The following is an 18,932-nucleotide window of genomic DNA, read 5'->3' as shown; positions in this document are numbered from 1 at the left end:
GATTTCCCAACTAGGGAAGTAGGGATTTGGTGCATTAGACAGTGATGGTTTAAAAACTGGGTTAAGGGAGATGGGAATGAACCAGTCAAAGGGACTGCAATTACCCTTGTCTGATGTGAGCTGTACTTGATGGAAGATAAAGACCAGCTGGACTCTTCTTGCGATGGGGCCAAAGCATGAAGGAAGAACCGCAAATTGCGTTGGGTGGGGTCTTAGTAAGTTATAACTGAGAAGCCCTGGTGGTGGGAGTCAGAAAGGCTGAAGGTGGATGGGGTGTCTAGTTACACTCCAGGACAGGGACCCCCATTCTCTGAAAGCCGCTCCTACACGCTGGTGTTTGTTTGTGCTGTTTTGCTTTGTGTTATTTTGTTTTGTTGTTGTTTTCCTCCTGCCTAATCTCAGGATAATGTTGCCCTTGGCAATAACTGCAGTTAATAAGTTTTAATTGACCCATGAGACCTTCCTGCACTCTGCAAATCTTTCTACCTTCCCCTCTGCCTTGCCTCCTATACACAGAACTCCTTTCACGACACACGACTCTGATATTTCCCTGCTTCAAAGCGGCCAGAGCAGCACGACCACATGCGTCCAAAGTGTGGTCTAGAGACTCCCAGAGGCAGCAAATCAAAATACGGAGCTTACTTAAATCAGAAATGAACAAGAAATAACTGGCTTTCTTTTAGTTTAAGTATGCCTCACACACCAGTTAGGCACCCTGTATATTATCTCGTAACTCACCTGGGTGGGGGTAGGGATGGGGATGGGGGAGGGATGTTCCTTTTAAGGAATCTTAGAAGTCAAACCTGTTTTCATAGCAACATTCAGGCTTATTTGACTTTTCTACTATGTTGCTATTTGTACTGATGATACAGAATCAGCAACAGCTAAGTGTTTTTGTCCACACATGATCTAAGATAGTAACACCAAAGTGACCTGAATTCTGCACATTACTCTCTCCACGAATGCACGCTCAGACAACACACACGCACACACAACAGAACCCAAAGTTCATTTTACTGAGGCAACTCCTTGGGATTGTAGAGATAGCTCACTTGGTAATGTGTATAGCGCAGGGACGATTGTGATCTGAATGTGATACTCAGTGCACACGTAAAAAGCTGAGCATGGTGTGAGTGTGTGTGTGTGTGTGTGTGTGTGTGTGGTTGTTATCCTAGCACTGGGGATACAGAAATAGGCAGATGTTTGGAGCTGGCTGGCCAGCCAGACTAATTTAATTGGAGAGCTCCAGGGCAGGTATCAAAATCTGTCTTCTTAGGAGCAAATCCTGGGTTGATCTCTGGCCTGTACATACATGTACACATGTACCTGCTCATCCCCAAACATGCACACAGAAACACATGCACACAAGCCTCCTTGATGAAGTAGTAAAAATCGCTAACCTGATTAAATCTCAATCCTGTGTGTCTGTCTTATTAACATTCTGGGTGACAAACTGGGACAAAAGCATGAAGAGCTCCTGCTGCACAGCTCGGTTTGACAGTCCCACTTGTAGGATGGCTCCTTTTCCACGGAATATCATTTTTACTGACAAACTTTGGCTCTTCAGACCCAAGTATTTGCCAGATATTTTCTTGAAAATGAAGTGAGCTAGTTACTTCAAAGAAAAAAACTTGACAGTGTTTGTGCCAATTATAAAACTCGAGCTTTCAAGTGAAAATTATAAATTTGAAAAACTTTCTCTGCACCACCAAGAGCTTGACAGCTTTCCAATATTAAAGATTTTCTGATGAGATTGGTAGTGATTAAAAAACAAATGTGTTTTTTTTTAATATTGTATGATAAAGTGTGTTGATATTTGGAAACCGTGTGTCTCAAGGAACTAGGATTTTCCTAATGACCAATGCATGATATTACCAAACCACTGGTCATGGCTGAGGGAGCCAAACAAACTACAATATAGATACGGATTTAATGTAACAGAGCTAAATTGGGTTTAAAATTCTACATTTCAAGCAACCTTTAAACACAGAGTTGGGTTTTCTGAAAGGGCTACTCAAATGGTCTACCCTTTCCCAACCACACCTATGGAAGGCTGGGTTGTCATCATTCACTTCAGTGCATCCCGTTATTGCCCTAGACTGACTGCAGTAACAGATACAGAGAATCTGTCTTTGCTCAGCTATTTCGTAAAGACCTTTGCAAAAATGTAGAACATTGTCATTGTTATCATTACTTTGTTCTGGAAAATAGTTAACTTTTCATTTAAAAAACATCAGAATGTTAACAAATCATGATCTTATTACTACTTTAATGTGGCTTTTTTTAATGTTCCCAGTTTGAATTTTGAATGTGGTAAATATTGATAGATAAATCTATATATGGGAACTGTCATAATTTGAAGATTCTACCAGAGTATCTATAGGTGTTGCCAACTTTGAGGAGGACACCCTGAGGAGAGAGCTAGACTCAGGGACTCTCCCGACCCTGGGTTGCATCTTCCTACCCTTCTCTAAGCTCTGTTAGGTCCCAGCCATCTGCCTGCTTTCTGAATTCTGTTCAAATTCTGCTTATGCCGTTGGAATACACAGCCCCAAACCAATTCATTCCTTCTTCTGGTGGTCACTAGGTCAGGGCTATTCTCTCTGCACCAGGGTCTGTGAGTGGAGAGACTCACTCAGACCCAACTTCCCAGTGTGTTTACAGATCTATTCTGCAGATAGCCTTTAGGATCTATTTGCTTGTCTCTCTTAATTAGATTTCCTAGTGTGTGAAGGACTCGATTTTCTGTTTTATTTTATTTTATTTATTTATTTATTTATTTATTTATTTATACCACCGGAGGCCCGGGTGTGCTGCAATAAACTTTATGGGATTTTGGTAAATATTAGCTGACAATTTCTAGAGGCATCTATGAGCTTTTATAATCCCATGAAAATTAATCAAGAGTATTTAGTGCCTACCGTGAGCAGCGCACTTGGCAGTTGGAGGAGGGGGCCCAGGAGATGATCCTTGCTTAAGGACTGAATTGTGTTTGGAGAGTCAGGATTTACAGCCAAAAAAAAAAATCACAAAAGCCACATCAGCAAAGAAATAATGGGTGCTACAGGAAAGGGGTGCAAGGTGGGGGGGGCTCGCACATTAGGTAGGTAGAACCATCCTTGGAGACTTTTTGTAGGAAGTGGGGACTCCGTAGAGGCTTGTTAAATATGAGGGCTTGGTTAGAGGTCAGCAAGGCAGGGATTTCAGGTCAGTGAATAAATTTGAGCCAAGGCAGAGTCAGAAATGAGCACAGCATGTTCACCGGCTAATGAGGAGGCTGTTGACTACAGTGAAGGTGAACTGTGTGAGAGGGTAGGCTGGATGTAGGGGGAAAGGAAGGCAGCTTATGGTCTGGGAAGTGACATGTTGTCTCTGCACACAAGGTGGATAATTTGTGAGTGGTAGACCAGAGTTGATGGGCTGTCTAGTTTGTGATAGGGACAAGGTTGCTGAGGCTGTGCTGGGATCAGGAGAGGGCTCCGAGATGCAGGTCATGTGGACAGCCACATTTAAAATGCCAGCTGTGCCTTTAAGTGGGCATGTTTTATATTTTAAGGGTACAGGAGAAGAAATCCCTGAATCAGAGGGCTAGTGATACAGAGCTAACATTTTTCTTTCTTTTCTTTTCTTTGTTTGTTTGTTTGTTTGTTTGTTTCTTTCTTTTCTCTCTTTCTTCCTTTGCTTTTAAAGTGTTGATTAAATTTACTCTTGGACAATTTCAATTTACAGTAGTGTATTCTGTTTACTCTAAGTCCCACCCTCTGTGGCTCTCTCCCTCCTTCCAGTGAGATCTCCCTCCTCCCACTGTGGTCCTGACCTCCTCCCTAAAGGTCCCTTTTGTCACATGCTTTGGTTCTTCGCTTGTGATCTTCTGATTCTGGCTGAGTTTGGAACTATTCAGGGGAACTTGGTGAGCTCACTGTTTGGTCCACAACTGAAGGCAATGACTGACTGAAGGCGATGACTGACTGTCCTTTCACCAGAATCCATTAGAACAGATATCTTTTACTCTGGCCTTTCCTCGTGTCTCATTGGCTCAGTGCTACATGGTAGTGTGTTTAGGACAAGCCAGCTCCTAAGTGTCACTTGTCATCTGCAAATATGAGTATTTATAGTATTTTCCTTATGGCCTTCTCATGGGAACTAAGGGAGCTAATACCTGCGAGTGCCTGCATTGGAACTCAACATACGCAAAACCTGAAAAACAAAACAACAAAAAACCAAAAAAAACCCCCATTAGCCTCCACTTATTTTCCCAATAATTTACCTTATCCTGGAAATACATGTACATTTAAATTACTCAAGTATGCCAAAGCACACAGAACTGTGTAGAATGAGGAAAAACAAAAAAGCAAAAAGCCAAAAACAACAAAAGCCAATTTCTGCCTCACCAAAGAAAAAAATAAATCCCCAAACCCTCAAAATTTGATGATGATGTTGCAAAAAATGAGAGCCCCCAAACCCCAACTCCAGGATCTCTTGAGATACCTACTGATCAGAAGGCAAAGGCATTTAATACCAAGTTGGAGCACCTGTGTTAGTCCTGCCCCCTTCACCCCGACGTGGTATAAAGAGTTAGCTAGTTCTTGAACGTTGTTCCTGGGACTTCCACAGACACAGAAATGAAGGAAAATTTATATACATACATATGTGTGTGTGTCTTCAATTCCATATACTTATTCATATCATGAGTGTAGAACCCACACCCCCACAGTTTAATCCTGCCAACTCTCAGTTAAAACCCCTTCTCTGCTTCCCACTGCAGAGGAGGCAGGTGTGGTGTTAGCCAACCACCAAACAGCCTTCTTCATGTGGTCCTGAGACCCCTTCCTCCCTGATTCCACATTACCTGCGCACCCGTTGATTTTCAAACAGATGCCTCCCACATTAATCTCTTTTGTACTTCCATTCTTCCCACAGTTCCTTCTTCCTGCCCTATTAAATCGGCCCCGTTTTTTAATAGAAACAAAGTTTTAGGTTTACAGGGAATTTACACAGTACATAGATTTCTCCAACAGTTTCTCTTATGCCTACTTGGGTCTTGGGTTGGTGTGGTACACTGGACCAGTACCAATGGGTTAATATTAACTCCAGCCCACAGTTTATATCGTAGTTCAGCTTTGTGGTGCACAGGTCCGTGGCTTCTGACAATCAAATAATGCTCTAGGTCCATCATTCCGGTGACATACAGAATAGCTTCATTGCCCTGTGGCCCATCTCTCCTCCCTCCTTAGCTGAGCAGTTAACAGAACTGGGAAAACTTCCCAGAGCCCTTCAGTCACATGACTCCATGAGACCCTTGCATAGTGCTTCTTCACACTGGGTGTAGTTCTGCTTCTGCTCCCTTCAGTAGCCGTTTGTCCTTGAGGCAGGGGCTGTGCCACACAGATCTAACCTGGAAACACCTAGCCTAGACCATTGCTCTTACCAGATGACTAGTGCACCTTGGCTGAACTGAATTGGACTGTGGGCCAGTGCTAGCAAGGCATTTTCTGCAGAAGTCTCCAGAGGCCAAGCTTTAGACCTGTAATTCTGATAGTTAACACGTGTTTCCTTGCAGATCTGGCCTATCAAAGGATAAGTTCTTGCATCCTTTTTGATTTCAGCTCAGCACCAGCACAGGTTGGGTTGCTCAGACTAGCTTTCTGTTCAGCAAGCCACAGGCTATCTCCCAGTCTTGCCACTCTCCAAAGCAGGCAAGTGTGGTTGTTTTCCTCTTTCCTGACTAGACACCCCTCTCTCAGGAAGACACCCGGAGAGTCATTCTTCCCGGGTGGATCGCCCCCTGCAACAATTAGAGTTGCTCAGTGTGCCATCTTTGAGCAAGGAGCACCTTCCCAGAAACATTTCTTTTCTTAATTCACGCTGAGCCTTTTGCTTTAAAGACACTGTTCTCAAACGTTCTAAAACTCAGTAGGAACAAGCAGCTCCGAACAAAGGCAAATAAATCGAATCCTGCAAAGTAACGAAACACACGCCTTTCCCCCCAACAGCCAGCACAAAGCTAAATGAAAAATATCAGTCATCCACTAGATACAGTATATTCCCCCTCTAGACAGGAGCTGGGGCCTGTAGACCTCCCCCACTGCCAACGGGAGGCCCAGAAGGCACAAAACAAAGTATTCATTCCTAACCGAGTCATCAATTTGAGCTGCACTGTCTACCTCTCCACACCAGCGCTTTGAAAGACCTTGGCTGTTACTTCTCCGTACCTGCCTCCCAAACACACGTGGAGGTGATGGCGAGAAGGAGGGAGCCCACCGCCACGTATGCATAAGCGAGGGAGGAGGGGATTCAGGGCTGAGGGCAGTTCTCTGAGGACAGTCAATGCTCCCAATAGAGCAAGGCTCCCCCATCCCTCTGCACCCCTAAACTGTAGGGGCTGGAGGACGCCTGTCCGGTCCAGGCAGAGCCCTCAAACCCAGAGCTTTGATGCTGCAGCAGCGATCGCCTGCGGGCACCTGGGTGGGTGGGGGGCGGGGCCTCCCCCAGGTGTGCGAAGTGCGAAGGTCACCAGAGCCAGCCCAGCGTATCTCAGAGACCCCAACAGCCTCCGCTTGGGGACACCGTGCAGAGGAGCGGCGCATCGGCGCCCCCAGCAGCAGGCACGGGGCCCCGCGGGCCTGGGTCGGGGAAGGGGCGCCCGCGCGACGGCGCCGAGAGGGTTAACCGGGCGGCCGGCGGCCGCAGCGAGCTTAACCCTCGGTCAGCCGCGCCAGTCCGGGGGTGGCGGCGTCCGAGTCGCGCGCCGTGGAGCCCGGGGGGGCGCGTGGGCCGCAGGCGGGCAGCTGGGGCGCGGCGCGGCCGGTGGGAGGCTCCGGGCGCGCGGGGGAGGGCGGGGGACGGCGGCGGCGGGCGCGCAGCGTCGCCAGGGCGAAGCCGGCGTGCAGCGCGGCGCGGCGGGCGCGGAGCGGGCGGGCGGGCGGGCGAGCGCCTCCGTCCCCGGATGTGAGCTCCGGCTGCCCGCGGTCCCGAGCCAGCGGCGGCGCGGGCGGCGACGGCGGCGGCGGGGCACCGGGCACCGCGGCGGGCGGGCGGACGGGCGGCATGGGGGGCGCGCCGAGCGGCCCGGGAGGCCGGGCGGGCACCACCACGGTGTCCCTCCGCTAGAGGAGGGGACCAAGCCAATTCTCCTTTGCAGCAAAAAAAAAAAAAAAAAGAAAAAAGAAAAAAATTACATGTATATATTACAGAGATAATATATACATCTGATTTTATTTTTTACAAAAAGTTTATTTTGCTCCATTTTTCAAAAAAAAAAGACGGAGCGTGGGTGGCAGGCGGTTTTTATAAATTATCCTTATTTTTGGTTATTTGTCTCTGTCCTTCCCCACCCCCTGCTGAAGCGAAAATAAGGGCAGGGACCGCGGCTCCTACCTATCCGTAACCTCCCATACCCGTTCCTCCCCCTCCCTAACGCTGAGCTTAGTGCCCTGCACACAGTAGGCGCTCAATAAATGTTCGTGGATGATGATGATGATGATGATGAAAAAAATGCAGCATCAACGGCAGCACCAAGAGGACCACGCGAACGGTGAGCAGCCAGAGCTCTGGTACCTGCTGCCAAACCTCATCCTATTATGATCCTACTCTTCCCACCCCCACCCCCCATCTCCGATGCGTTGGGTGGGTTGAGGGGGTTGGAAAAGATGCTTTTGGCTTGGTGTCATCTACATAGAAAGGGGTGATGCGCGCCAGCTACTCCGTTCTCCTCTTCAGGCCCTGAATGTCAGAGTTAATTCTGCATTTGCTGGGGTGGGGGCGGCCATTGGGTGTGTGGAGCAGCCAAGGGGCGAGAGTGAGGTGATTCGGGTTCAGTGTCCTCGGGCTCAACTTTCCTTTTTCATTGCCCCTGAGTGATGGAAGAGGAGGTGTTAGTCTTCATCCTGAGCCCCTTTTCCAGCCTCCCCCCCCCCACCTCCCCCCTGCGCGCCTCTGGTTGACTGAGAAGAAGGTCCTTAGTAGCACCAGGAAAATTCTAGGATTGTTCCACTTTTACCCCTTGGGTCACTTGGTCCCATTATCTCATGGGAGAAGCCCCGGGCCTTGGGATCTGTGGGAACAGGGTCGGGGTGGAGCGAGTCTTCCCGCTCCCAAGCCTCCTGTGCACACGTTGGTAACCTAGCAATGCCCAGAGAGTTGCTGCCGCTGTGGGGCTCTGCAACTCAGCCCTGGCCATGGCACCACGTGCGGTTTCCACACCAGCGGGGCAGGGGCGAGGAAGGTTTGGGTGCTTTTGGCCAGGTTGCCTCCGTGGAGGACGTTGGCATCTCCTAACCCTGGTTTTCTTGAAGCCTTTTCCGGTGAGCGCTTCTCAAGGAAACTATTGGCAAAACTAGTCCCTGATCTCAGATGGAGTGCCACCTGCCTGCTTTGCTTTTCTGTCCCCTGTCCCAGGCTCATAAGGACAGTAGGGCAGGAGTCCCGTGCTTGCTTGGACTCTTTACTTAGTGATAATTGGTTTTGCAAACGCCGGATCTCCAACATCTCTGCCACCACTCTCACTTTGACATCTGCTTCAGCAGAGGTGATGGTGGCCCAATGTGGGCACCTGTGAGCCCTTCCGAGGAAGGGCTGGACCCACAGTGAGGCAATCTCTGCACATGAAAAGATACTCCCTGCCTACCCCCCCTCTGTTTTTGAGGTTTTTTTTTTTTTTGCCCTGTTGAGTACCTGGATGCTACTCTACACTGAGATAATTCTTGCATTAGGCCTTGAGGTTGCCTGGCATAAGTCACCCTGTCTTTTAGGTGTAGGGGTATGGGCTGACTGGCTGCTGGCTCTGGGCTGCTGCTGCTGCTGCTGCTGCTGCTGCTGCAATTTAAAATGCAAAAAAAAAAAAAAAAAAAAAAAAAAGCCCTAAAGATGTTTTTCTGTTTTCGGAAGCGTGTGGAGGAAATGAGTCCCAAGCATCATGAATTTTCATTTGTAGGAAGTGTTAGTGCATAATCTAGATATTTGTTATGGGGCTTTTGGTATTGCCTGGTGCCAGTGAAGAGTTTTTTTTTTTTTTTTTTTCCATGTAGAAAGAAAAGCATTTATGGCTGTGGAAGACTATTGGAGGAACACCCTAAAAATGTTTAGGAGTATTGAATTAAGTGGCTGTGTGAGTGTGTGCATGTGTGCATGTGTGTGGTGGTTATTAATTTTAGAGAAAGGGAGTTGTGCATATCTGTTAAGCCATGCAAGATACGTATGTTTTCAAAGTCAGGAAAAGACGCGGGATCAATGTGAGGATAGCCTTAAGTTTGTCAGAAGAGAGGCACTAGAAGATTCCTTTTGAAGACACAGGTATGGAAGAGTACCAAAGTGGTTAGGTGTGGCTCAGCGGCCCTGCAGGACTGATACTCAGGACAGCTCTGGTGACTTTTGCATTGCCTGGCCAAACCTTACTATTTGTGACACAAGGTTCAAATTGGGAAACAGAAGATGGGAGACACTTTAGCTTTTTAAAAAGATAGTATGGATTGAAATCTTATTTTTTTTTTCTCCAAAAGAAATAATCTCTTTTCTCCTTCTCTTCAGAGGCAAACTATGCAAGAGGCACCAGACTCCCTATTTCTGGGGAAGGACCAACTTCTCAGCCGAACAGCTCCAAGCAAACTGTCCTATCTTGGCAAGCTGCAATCGATGCTGCTCGACAGGCCAAGGCCGCCCAGACCATGAGCACCTCTGCACCCCCACCTGTAGGATCTCTCTCCCAAAGAAAACGCCAGCAATACGCCAAGAGCAAAAAACAGGGTAACTCGTCTAACAGCCGACCTGCCCGTGCCCTTTTCTGTTTATCCCTCAATAACCCCATCCGAAGAGCCTGCATTAGTATAGTGGAATGGAAGTATCCTTTTTCTGTGGGAAGTCTTTCTCATGTGCCATCTGTGCTTCAAAAGGATTTGCTTTCTGTGGTGACACTCTTCAGAGACTTAGCAGTCCGGAATGTGAGCAGTGGGGGAAACTGTAGGCAAGGGGTGCCATGGGCTACGGCTTCCTGTCCTCAGCTTGCAGAGGGTGGGTCCATGGGTATATTTAGCCTGTGTGTGTGTGTATAGTGCTGGGGTTGGGGGAAGGGAGTGAAGACTGAAGCTTCATAGTGGTAGAGAGTTAAAATATGAACGTGACTTTTGGCCTTAGGATACTGGGCAGGTTTAAACCTGTTATTGTTTTGGGGGGCAGTTGTATGTGTTTTAATTTGTTAAAAATTTGGTATGCTGATTCAAAAAAAAAAAAAGATTGAGACTGTCTATCTTCAGTCTGTACTAGAAATGACCTTTAGTGGAATCTTCTGGTTCCATTGACTAAAATTTGCCTGGACAGCTACAGTGGATGCTATGGTTCCTTCTGGCTCTGCTAGTTGCTGATTCTAATTGTTTATGTAGCTTTAAACATAAACATTTGATTTATAGGGAGAAGTTACTTTTGATATTATCATTACTATTAATATTTTTATTGGCTGATCAATGCTAGGACTTTCTGAAATTTTTGATAAGCTTTAAAAAAAGTCATGCAGCCATGAAAGTATAGAAGCCATGCAGGAGAGGCTGGTGACCAGCTCTTCCTCTAAGCCCTGTGAGTGGCAAGCGGTGCTCCAGGGAGGAACTGACAGGTGCTACATGTATCTATGTATGTACATACACAACACGTGCGCGCGCGCGCACGCGCAATAACACACACAAACACACACACACACACACACACATACACACATTTGGGCTGGCCTGAAGTTACATTTCTGAGTGTCTGCGTTTTTAAAACTGAACTTTAATTGCCCCAGGATGGTTGCCATGCCCCAGATCTTAGAAAACAATATTGCTTCTGCCTGCTTAGTACCTTCTCCAGACCAGGCTCCAGTGACGGCCGCCCCTTCGAAAGGTTGACTGAAACCTTCTCTTGAACCTGCGCTTTCTAATTAATCATATGCATCTTTGGCCTGGGTAAAAGAAAGCATTTCACTTTACCAGAAGGGTGTTTCGGGCCGACAGGCCCTCTGAGTATTTCCTGGCAGCCGGCAGGGGTGTGTGCGTGGAGATTTCCTCAGCAGGCTCAGGGAAGGGAGAAGCCATGCTCAACGTCTGCTGGGTGACAGCTAGAAAGTGGGGCTGAAGACCCCTAAAAACTAGGTTCTCATCACGGCAGCTGCCTGTGTGACCTCTGTCTTAGCTTACGTTTTTTTTTTTTTTTTTTGTCTGCTCATGGACAGGTTAAAATGAAGCATCTGTCTAGAAAGGTTTTGGGGAGAGCAGCTGATGTCAGGATTTGAAGGTTTTCACGTGCTTTTTCTTTTTTAGCACAGATGTCTCTCCTCTAGAGTGAGCTACGGCATCTCTCGAATACTTGGGGCTGTGTGTGTGCATTTTCTCTTTAATTTCTCTAGTCTGAGGACAGAACTCTCCTACAGACCAAGAGGGCAATGCTAAGTGAGGGTGGGCATAGGTGGTCTTCCTGGAGTCTAGAGGCAGCAGCTGCATGTGGTGGAAACGTTCTCCTGAGGTTGGTGTGAGGTGACTCAGAGTAAGCAGGGGCCCTCAGCAGGGTCGTTCCCTTCATGTGGAGTGAGGTGCTATCACACTTCATGCACAGGAGTTTGTCTATAACAGTATATGTATAGTCAGCGAGTTCCTGGGTCTCACCACGAGCTCTCTTTCTTGAGAGAAATGCAAGTGTGCGTACAGAGAGATTTAGGAGACATGGCTGCTAGTTAAGTGTGCCTGTGCACAATTTTTATAACAGGTAGATAGTAAGTGATCCTTTCTATTTTAGGGAACAGGTTACGGACATTCTGCTTCAGCAGTTCAGTCATGCCCAGTTAGCCCCGAGACAAGAAGCCAGTCTGCCTTTGTAGGCTGGCAGGGGATAGGGGTGAGATGGTGCCTGTGTAAGAAGCGGCTGTTGGCTCAGCCCCACCTGTGTCTTACAGTGGTAGACAGGATCCTCTACTGTCTGTTGAATGAGCACTGCCAAGGACGAGACAGCTCAAAGGCTTACAGTTAGCCTTCCCGCACAGTGTGAGCAGTTCTCAGAGGAAGAAAGATGGTGTGGGGGACAGGAAGCACAAGTGTGTCTTCATGGGAATAACTTCAGGGCAGTTGACTTACAGTGTCTGGAGGTGGGGTGGGGTGGGAGAGAGAGAGAGAGAGAGAGAGAGAGAGAGAGAGAGAGAGAGAGAGAGAGAGAGAGAGAGAGAGAGAGAGAGAGAGAGAAAATATGGAAATGGAGCCCTGAAGTCTTCCTAAAGTCAGATCCCAGGGCACAAGATTTTATAACTGAGTTGAGGAATCAATATGATTAAAGCTAACTGGCTTAAAAATAAACCCATCAAAGTTAGTAAGAGGATAATGCTATTCCTGTCCTTATTCCAGGGAGTTATCTGAGCTCTCCAAAGGGGTGAGGCTTTATAGAACCTGAAGCAGCTATCTCAGAGAGGCAAGGGGTATTTGTTTCTTGCGTCACTTTGGAGGTTCCCAGAAGGCCGTCTACAGGAGACTGTTCCCATCCCCAAATCTTTAGCACCTAGTGGGATTTAGTAAAACTGCTGTCTTGCCTCTTGTGGATGAGTGCTGTATACAACACTGTTGAAATTCAAACTCAGGAATTTCAGATTAGTTCGGTGCTCAACAAACCCACTGTTTGGAAAAAAGGCTGAACAACAACCATTTGGGCGGATGTCAAACTTGGTGCTGCCAGTTTTGACAATACCTTTTACTAACAGAATGCTTAGGCAAGCATCTGTCGAAGGCGCTCTCAAAGGGACTCTTCCAGACAGCCCTCGGAGATTTTCTTGTTAGAGCTTATTTTGAAAGTGTCTGGTGCTGATTTTGTGTGGCTTTTAAATTTAATTGTTTATAAATTGAACACAGAAACAGCACATTATGAGGTGAGCTCAGCCCAGCTCTAACCTGAAACAATTATAGCTATTGATTACTCTGGTAGAGAAGGCATAGGAAGGGAGCTGGCAGCCTGATTATCATAGCATCCAGGGTACTAGGACATGCCACACAGGGTCAGAGAGGAGGGAGATGGTCCCATGGCTTTGCCTGGACTGGTCCCAATCAGGAGTTTAGATTGACCCAGACAGGAACAGCTTTTGAGAAAATGGTTCTAACTCACTGACAAGGACCTGTGGGAGAGGTCTCTGTTGTGATGGTTTTCTTTCTGTGTCTGTGACAGCTGATTTAGTAAGATCCTTGGCACTTTTTTAAATTACAGAAAGCAGAGACCTGCTTCACACAATGAGCTAACTGGATGTGCATTACTTCCAGGTTTTAATACCAAGGAGAAGCAAAAGAATGGATGTAACATGATCCTTGCAATAGGAGAAAAGGCCGAGGAGAGGTCATAGTGAGGGGAGGGACTGTGAGGGGACCAGAGGAAGGCACTTCTGCTGAAAACCCAGTGGCCACAATAGCCACAGAATGATGTGTGTGTGTGTGTGTGTGTGTGTGTGTGTGTGTGTGTAGGGGGATGGGTTGTGGGTGGTGATTTCCATTTTATAAGCAGCTCAGGTGTGAGATGCTTGGGGGTATAAGAAGGATGGATAATGTTTGCATAACACCTATGTTCCTTAACAGTAACTTTCAGACCATTTGACATATTTATATTATTGGCTATTTTTGCCAATTGTGTGGCCTTAGCTATTTACATCCCATTCCCTGAAGATGATTCTAATTCAACAAATCATAACTTGGTAAGTGACTTAAGAGTTCCTGCTGTGGTGGTGCATGGCAATCCTCTGCCTCTGTGATTGAGCTGGCGGACGGCGTTGTGGATGACGTGGTTCACAACTATGGATGCTCTGGTTCCCAAAGCTTTGCAGCAGTGGGGTTATGTCGTCGTCACTGTTTTCTAGATTTGACCTGAATTCTTCGATTTATGCTGAATGAAAGTGTTCTAAGTCACGAGTCTTATATAAATAGAGATGGAACTTTTATGGAAGAAATTTGTAGAAGGGTTTTAAAATAACTTCTCTCTCTCCCCAGGCTTTTGTGTATTATTAGTTTTTAAAAAATATTAGCTTTAAAAAAAAATCCAGTGTTGTTTTTGAGGGGTGGATACCGTGGTTAATCTTTCTGCTTAATAAGAATCATGATAGATTTTGTATGTGAGCTATTAATTTTTATAGATGTAGAATACAACAAATCTAATTATATAGGATACAGTTTGGGAACTAAATCAGTATGGCGGTGGAGTTTACGGCTCACGGCCTACAAAAATACTACGCGTAGATTTTAGGACAAATCTATGGTTAAATGCTCCAGGATGCTATCATATACTTTATTGCCCTCTTAAACATTTATAGTGCACAAGAGCTGAGAAAAATCTCTGGGAAATTGTGCAGCTAAAAAGCAGATTTCATTTTGTTTAAACTCAGTTAGTTATTGGAAGTAATTGGTTATGGATTCTTTAAACTTGTCTTTTTTTTTTTTTGGCAGAAGTCTTTAATATTGTGGAACTAGTGTCTCGTGGAGCTTCCTTTGGGAAAAGTTGATAGAGTTTTTAAAAAGAAAAGCACTGAAAAACATTGGACTGAAATTTGTCTCGCCCATTCCGCTGCCCGCTGGGTGCATTGGGGGTCACATTGCAGGCTCTTTCTGCATTGCCTTTCCCCCTCGAAGCAGTTAAGGGGACTGGCTAAGATCACTAGGATTATTTAAAAACCCCCGACATTCTGTTGTCTTTTATTTATGGTGCAGACCTTCTCAGGTTGGGTTTTTTGTTCTTGAAAGGGCTCACTCTTTATAGCCGGAAGCCACTCAGAACGGTAGATGAGGGAGGGAACCAGTGTTGGTAGCACGAAGCCTGCTTCTCACCCACTCTCTTCTTTGAGTTGGTTCTGTTTGATTTGGATTCTTGTGTGGAAGCTGGACATTTTTAACCAAGCGAAGGCTGCAAAGACAAATGCTTCACACACACTCTGGGCTCGTCCTGGTCAGGCAGAGCTTGGCTGGCAGCCTGAGGTGAAGTTATCTTTTGTGATTTTGGCTTTCATGGTTTATGTTCAGGATTTCTTATGACATTTTCAATGCTGTATTTCAGGTATAACATGATGACTGTATTTGGGTTTTGGCAGTTTGCTTTCTAAAGAATTAAAGATTTGACTGTTATTCCTAAAAACTATGGACTAGTAGGAGTTCAGCACACACACACACACACACACACACACACACACACCCCTAACTCTGTTGTGAGCAATCACCTGTGGAACTTTGTACGTTTTCAGTGACCTTTGGTTCAGTTGTAGACTTGAGATGACCATTTTCAAAAGGAAACTTGGTGGTGGCAGGCCTCCCTCAATGGAGATAGGTCACGGCAGTCTAGGCCACAGATGGTGTTAGCCTTGTTACCAAATTTAACGACATGCATGGTGACCCAGTTTGTTGCTTTCTGTTGCTCAAAAGAAATGATTAAACAAACTTAGAAAATAAATACCTTTCAGAATGGCAGATTAATTTAGATCAATGGAATAATGAATGAAGCTGAATGCATAAGCTAATTAATATTCTGATTTTTTTTTCCTCCTAAGGAAATTCAGGATACTAATAGAAACGTTGTCGGCCCATTTGGCAGTTTCAGCTAAGAAATGAGGAGATGGCTCACCCTCAGATAGCTAACCCCCCCTTCTTCCCTTGTTGCCTTTCCCAGTGGGTGTTTTCCAGGTGGTTCTGAAGAACTAAGTTTGTTCTGAGGGGAGGTGGTTCGTGGATTAGCTTGGCCAGCCTTTCTAAAACCCACCATATATATTCCTTTGATTGCGGCACTGAGGGTTCCCAGCGCAGGTCATTAAAGTCTTCCTTTCACTTGGTCACGTGGTCTGATGAGTTTATGACTTCAAATGTCTCCTTTCCCACTATGGGAAGAAGGGAGGATTTGGTGGATCTACCGCTGACTCCGAGCAAGGCCCCTGTCATGTCCTCCTCCCACCGGGGAGTCAGGATTGTTTTATTTTTTTATACATTTGACCCAATTTGCACCCAAGCGATTGCTCTATTTTTGGGTTCGGTTTAGAGGCAGCTGAGGAAAGCTTCTTTTTCATCCGTAGTAAATACCTTTCATTTAACGTGAGTGGCAAAGCAACGGGCAGAAGCCGGCATGGGCTGTAGAGCTGGACGGACAGGGGCTTTGGCAATGTTTACATTTTTATCTTTGTTGTTATTATTATTATTTTTTTGCCGGGGAGCTTGGCAAGAATGTGTGTGCCGATCCCTTAGACTGACACGCAGGGGTGGCTTATGTCTGTTGTCTCTGCCCATTTCAGGTCACTAGTAGTGAATGAGGACTTTTGTTGGGTGAGAAATGTGACCATCCCCCAGAGTCCAGTGTGTGTTGTGTGTAAACACATCTAGCTTTGGGGACTTGGAGACTACCTTGGTGGCAACAGGTTTTCCCAGAGTTAGGTTATTGTTATTATTATTAATCTGAAGCACGGGCGCTAAGTCTCCAGGCAGCTTTCGTTCGTGGCCTGCCAGGGCTGAGCGGAGGCTGAAGCCGTGGAAACGGTGCAGCCCACTGGGTTCCCACAGTAAGAGCCCGCCCAGGAGCCGTATTCCCTCCGTTCCACGTAAGTGGGTAGCTTGTCTTTTCTCTTCTTGCTGGCACTGGGGAGAGAATCTCGTCTGCATCACGTGTCAGAGTGGGGACGATTGCAAGTTCTATGTCCCCGGGGTGGACACCTTCACCTCAGTCGTGCTCCAGCCTTTGATTTCCCATGAGCAAACTGATGTGGTTGTACGGTGTGCGGTCAGTGCGACTGTTCCTGGTCCTCCTCCCCAGCTGACTGCCTCTCACTTCTCTGCTGTGCTCAAACTGTCTGAAAGGGGGTCCCCTCTACCCATCGAGAGCATCTCTGCTGCCCACCTCTTACCTCCTGTGGAGCCACTGAGGGCACAGCTTCTCCGAGGCTCAGCCTCGGTGCTTCCCGGCAAGCAAGGGGGCCTACACAAGCACGCCATGCCTCACGAGATATAATTTTAAACTGAACAAAGTTTTTTTGCCAAGTCTTTGCCTTCGTCTTGCTAAGGCTCATCTGTTTGTATTTTTATGGCGTGTATACTTTCGCCTCCCTAAAATCCCTCCAACTATCAGGTGATTTTCTGGAGTGGACTTCCGTGGCCCCCGTTGCCCACCGAGGAGAGGCCAGACACCGTGGCGAGGGCACTTGGCCTAGCCTGGTCTTTGTTGTTCCACTCTCTGGTCCTCAGCTGCACCTCCTCCACTGCTCCCCCAAAGCTTCCAAGTGCACCCCTATTACTTGTCTACTTCCTGTTTTTTTCTTGTACTGTTTTCTTCCTCTGAGATGACTCTGTGTAGCTGCTTAATAGTCTCAAGCATAAGTCTCTCAACAATGACTTTACTGACCAGATCTGCAGAGCTGAACAGTCTTATTCCTCCCGTGGTACTGAGCATTTTGTCTTATTCAGTAACCCGCTTCCGGCTCCTCGCGCTGTGCCTGGCACAGTGGTACATAGTAGATATTCAGTAAGTTAGCAGTCAGGATGCCAACTGAGCGGGTGTCTCAGGAGCAGTGCCCCACCCTGCCCTTTTTTTGAGCTACATTGGGGGATTTCTCAGGGGTAAGGTCTCTGAGGACTGACGCTTCACGAGCTCTCAGAGTTTGGGCTCAGTGACAGAGCACTTTTGTATTTGGCGCTCCGGTTCCATGACTCCAAGTAGCCGAGAGTGGCAGAGGCCCCTCTGGGAAGCTGTGCTGGGTGCGGACACCTGTCAGTGGGACTGGGTGCGTATGCCACAGTGGCCAGGGATGCTGTGGGATGAGGTACTGTGATTGCTTTCTCCCCGTATCCTGTGGACAGTGTTGATTTGACAAGTTCTCTGTGTCTGCATGGTCATGCATGTAGGTTAGCCTGCCCTGGCTTTGCAGAGTAGGATGCAGTGTAAGTGCAGAACCCAAAATCGCTTAGCCTGATTTATGGGCTTGGCACAGAGGACGTGGGTTCTGCATTCACCTACTAGGTCTTTGCTTTCTCTGTTGTTTCCACTTAGACAGTACTCTTATGGTCATGTGCCTAGCCTGTAGCTGTTTCTCCACGATGGCTCAAGAGCTTCTTTCTTGGTCCAGCTTTCTCTAACCCTGGGTACTCCCTCCCACCTCCCCGCCCTGCCCAGGTACATGCTTGCTTCCTCACTGGGCTCTGCTTAGCACGGTGTACTCGCCTACCTATAGACACTGCTGTCTTTCTGCTTTGTTGAGTGCTGTAACAGGAGGTAGCTTATGGGCAGTGGCTCTGCACATGGGCACTGGGGGCACAGAGCCGGCCGTTCCAGTGATTAGTTAATAGACTTTGGGTAAAACTGTAATAGGACTTCCTAGAGGCTGAGAATGAAGTCTGACTCAGGGCTATAGCTCTGTGAACTTGGGTCTGCACCTGGCACACAGTAGGCACATCAGGAAACGCATGTCACATGACTGAGTAAATATGGGAGCGAGCGCATGAGGACTCCAGGTGTGCCTTTATAGACCATTAGTTAATTTTCAACAATTGGCTAATGATTAATGTGCTGCTGACTTCTTGTCCAATATTAATGAGATTACAGGAAACACCTGTCAGAGTTCACCTATAATTTCAGGATTGTGTCTTTGTTTCATGGCAAATTAAACTCTTCGTCTCTGAGGCACGGAGAGGGATGGCCGGGCTCTGCGGTGCTTTCTGAATCCCGCCATAAGCTGGCTCCTGTGTTCTGTGGTGTACAGAGGTTACATGTGAATGATTTCTTGTGAGGATTGGTGAAGGGAGAGCTGCAAAAACAACCAGAGTCGATGACTTATGGTTTAAAATGTTGCCTAAAACTGGTCCCACCAGCAAGGTGTGGAGTACTTCATCTCTTTCATTCTGTCATTTGTTTTGACAAAGGACAGATTGCAAAGCTTGATCTTTTATTGAACGGAACTGACTTGAGCTGAGCACCACACCGAGGGTTTTTGC

The 18,932-nt window shown here is 46.9% G+C and overlaps 1 protein-coding gene across 1 annotated transcript; it reads left to right on the top strand.

Moving 5' to 3' along the window:
- Window positions 1–7,286: 7,286 nt before the first annotated feature.
- Window positions 7,287–16,956, top strand: LOC127690806 (voltage-dependent L-type calcium channel subunit alpha-1D-like). Its single transcript, XM_052190315.1, has 4 exons — window positions 7,287–7,534; window positions 9,526–9,835; window positions 13,573–13,678; window positions 16,762–16,956. Exons 1-4 carry the CDS (start codon window positions 7,468–7,470, stop codon window positions 16,954–16,956), a joined length of 678 nt encoding a protein of 225 aa, XP_052046275.1. The 5' UTR covers window positions 7,287–7,467.
- Window positions 16,957–18,932: the final 1,976 nt, after the last annotated feature.

The sequence above is a fragment of the Apodemus sylvaticus genome, chromosome 8, assembly GCF_947179515.1.
Source record: "Apodemus sylvaticus chromosome 8, mApoSyl1.1, whole genome shotgun sequence".
NCBI classification, from domain to species: Eukaryota; Metazoa; Chordata; class Mammalia; order Rodentia; family Muridae; genus Apodemus; species Apodemus sylvaticus.
Note: the sequence above shows the minus strand (reverse complement) of the source record. Positions and strands in the feature narration are given on the sequence as shown.

Bases quoted from the DNA above. Each gene is read 5' to 3' on its own strand.
- LOC127690806 (XM_052190315.1), top strand. From the start codon at position 7,468: ATGATGATGATGATGATGATGAAAAAAATGCAGCATCAACGGCAGCAC. The intron at 9,836-13,572 runs GTATCCTTTTTC...AGTAACTTTCAG, and splicing joins ATTAGTATAGTGGAATGGAA to ACCATTTGACATATTTATAT. The intron at 13,679-16,761 runs GTAAGTGACTTA...CCTCCTCCCCAG, and splicing joins ATTCAACAAATCATAACTTG to CTGACTGCCTCTCACTTCTC.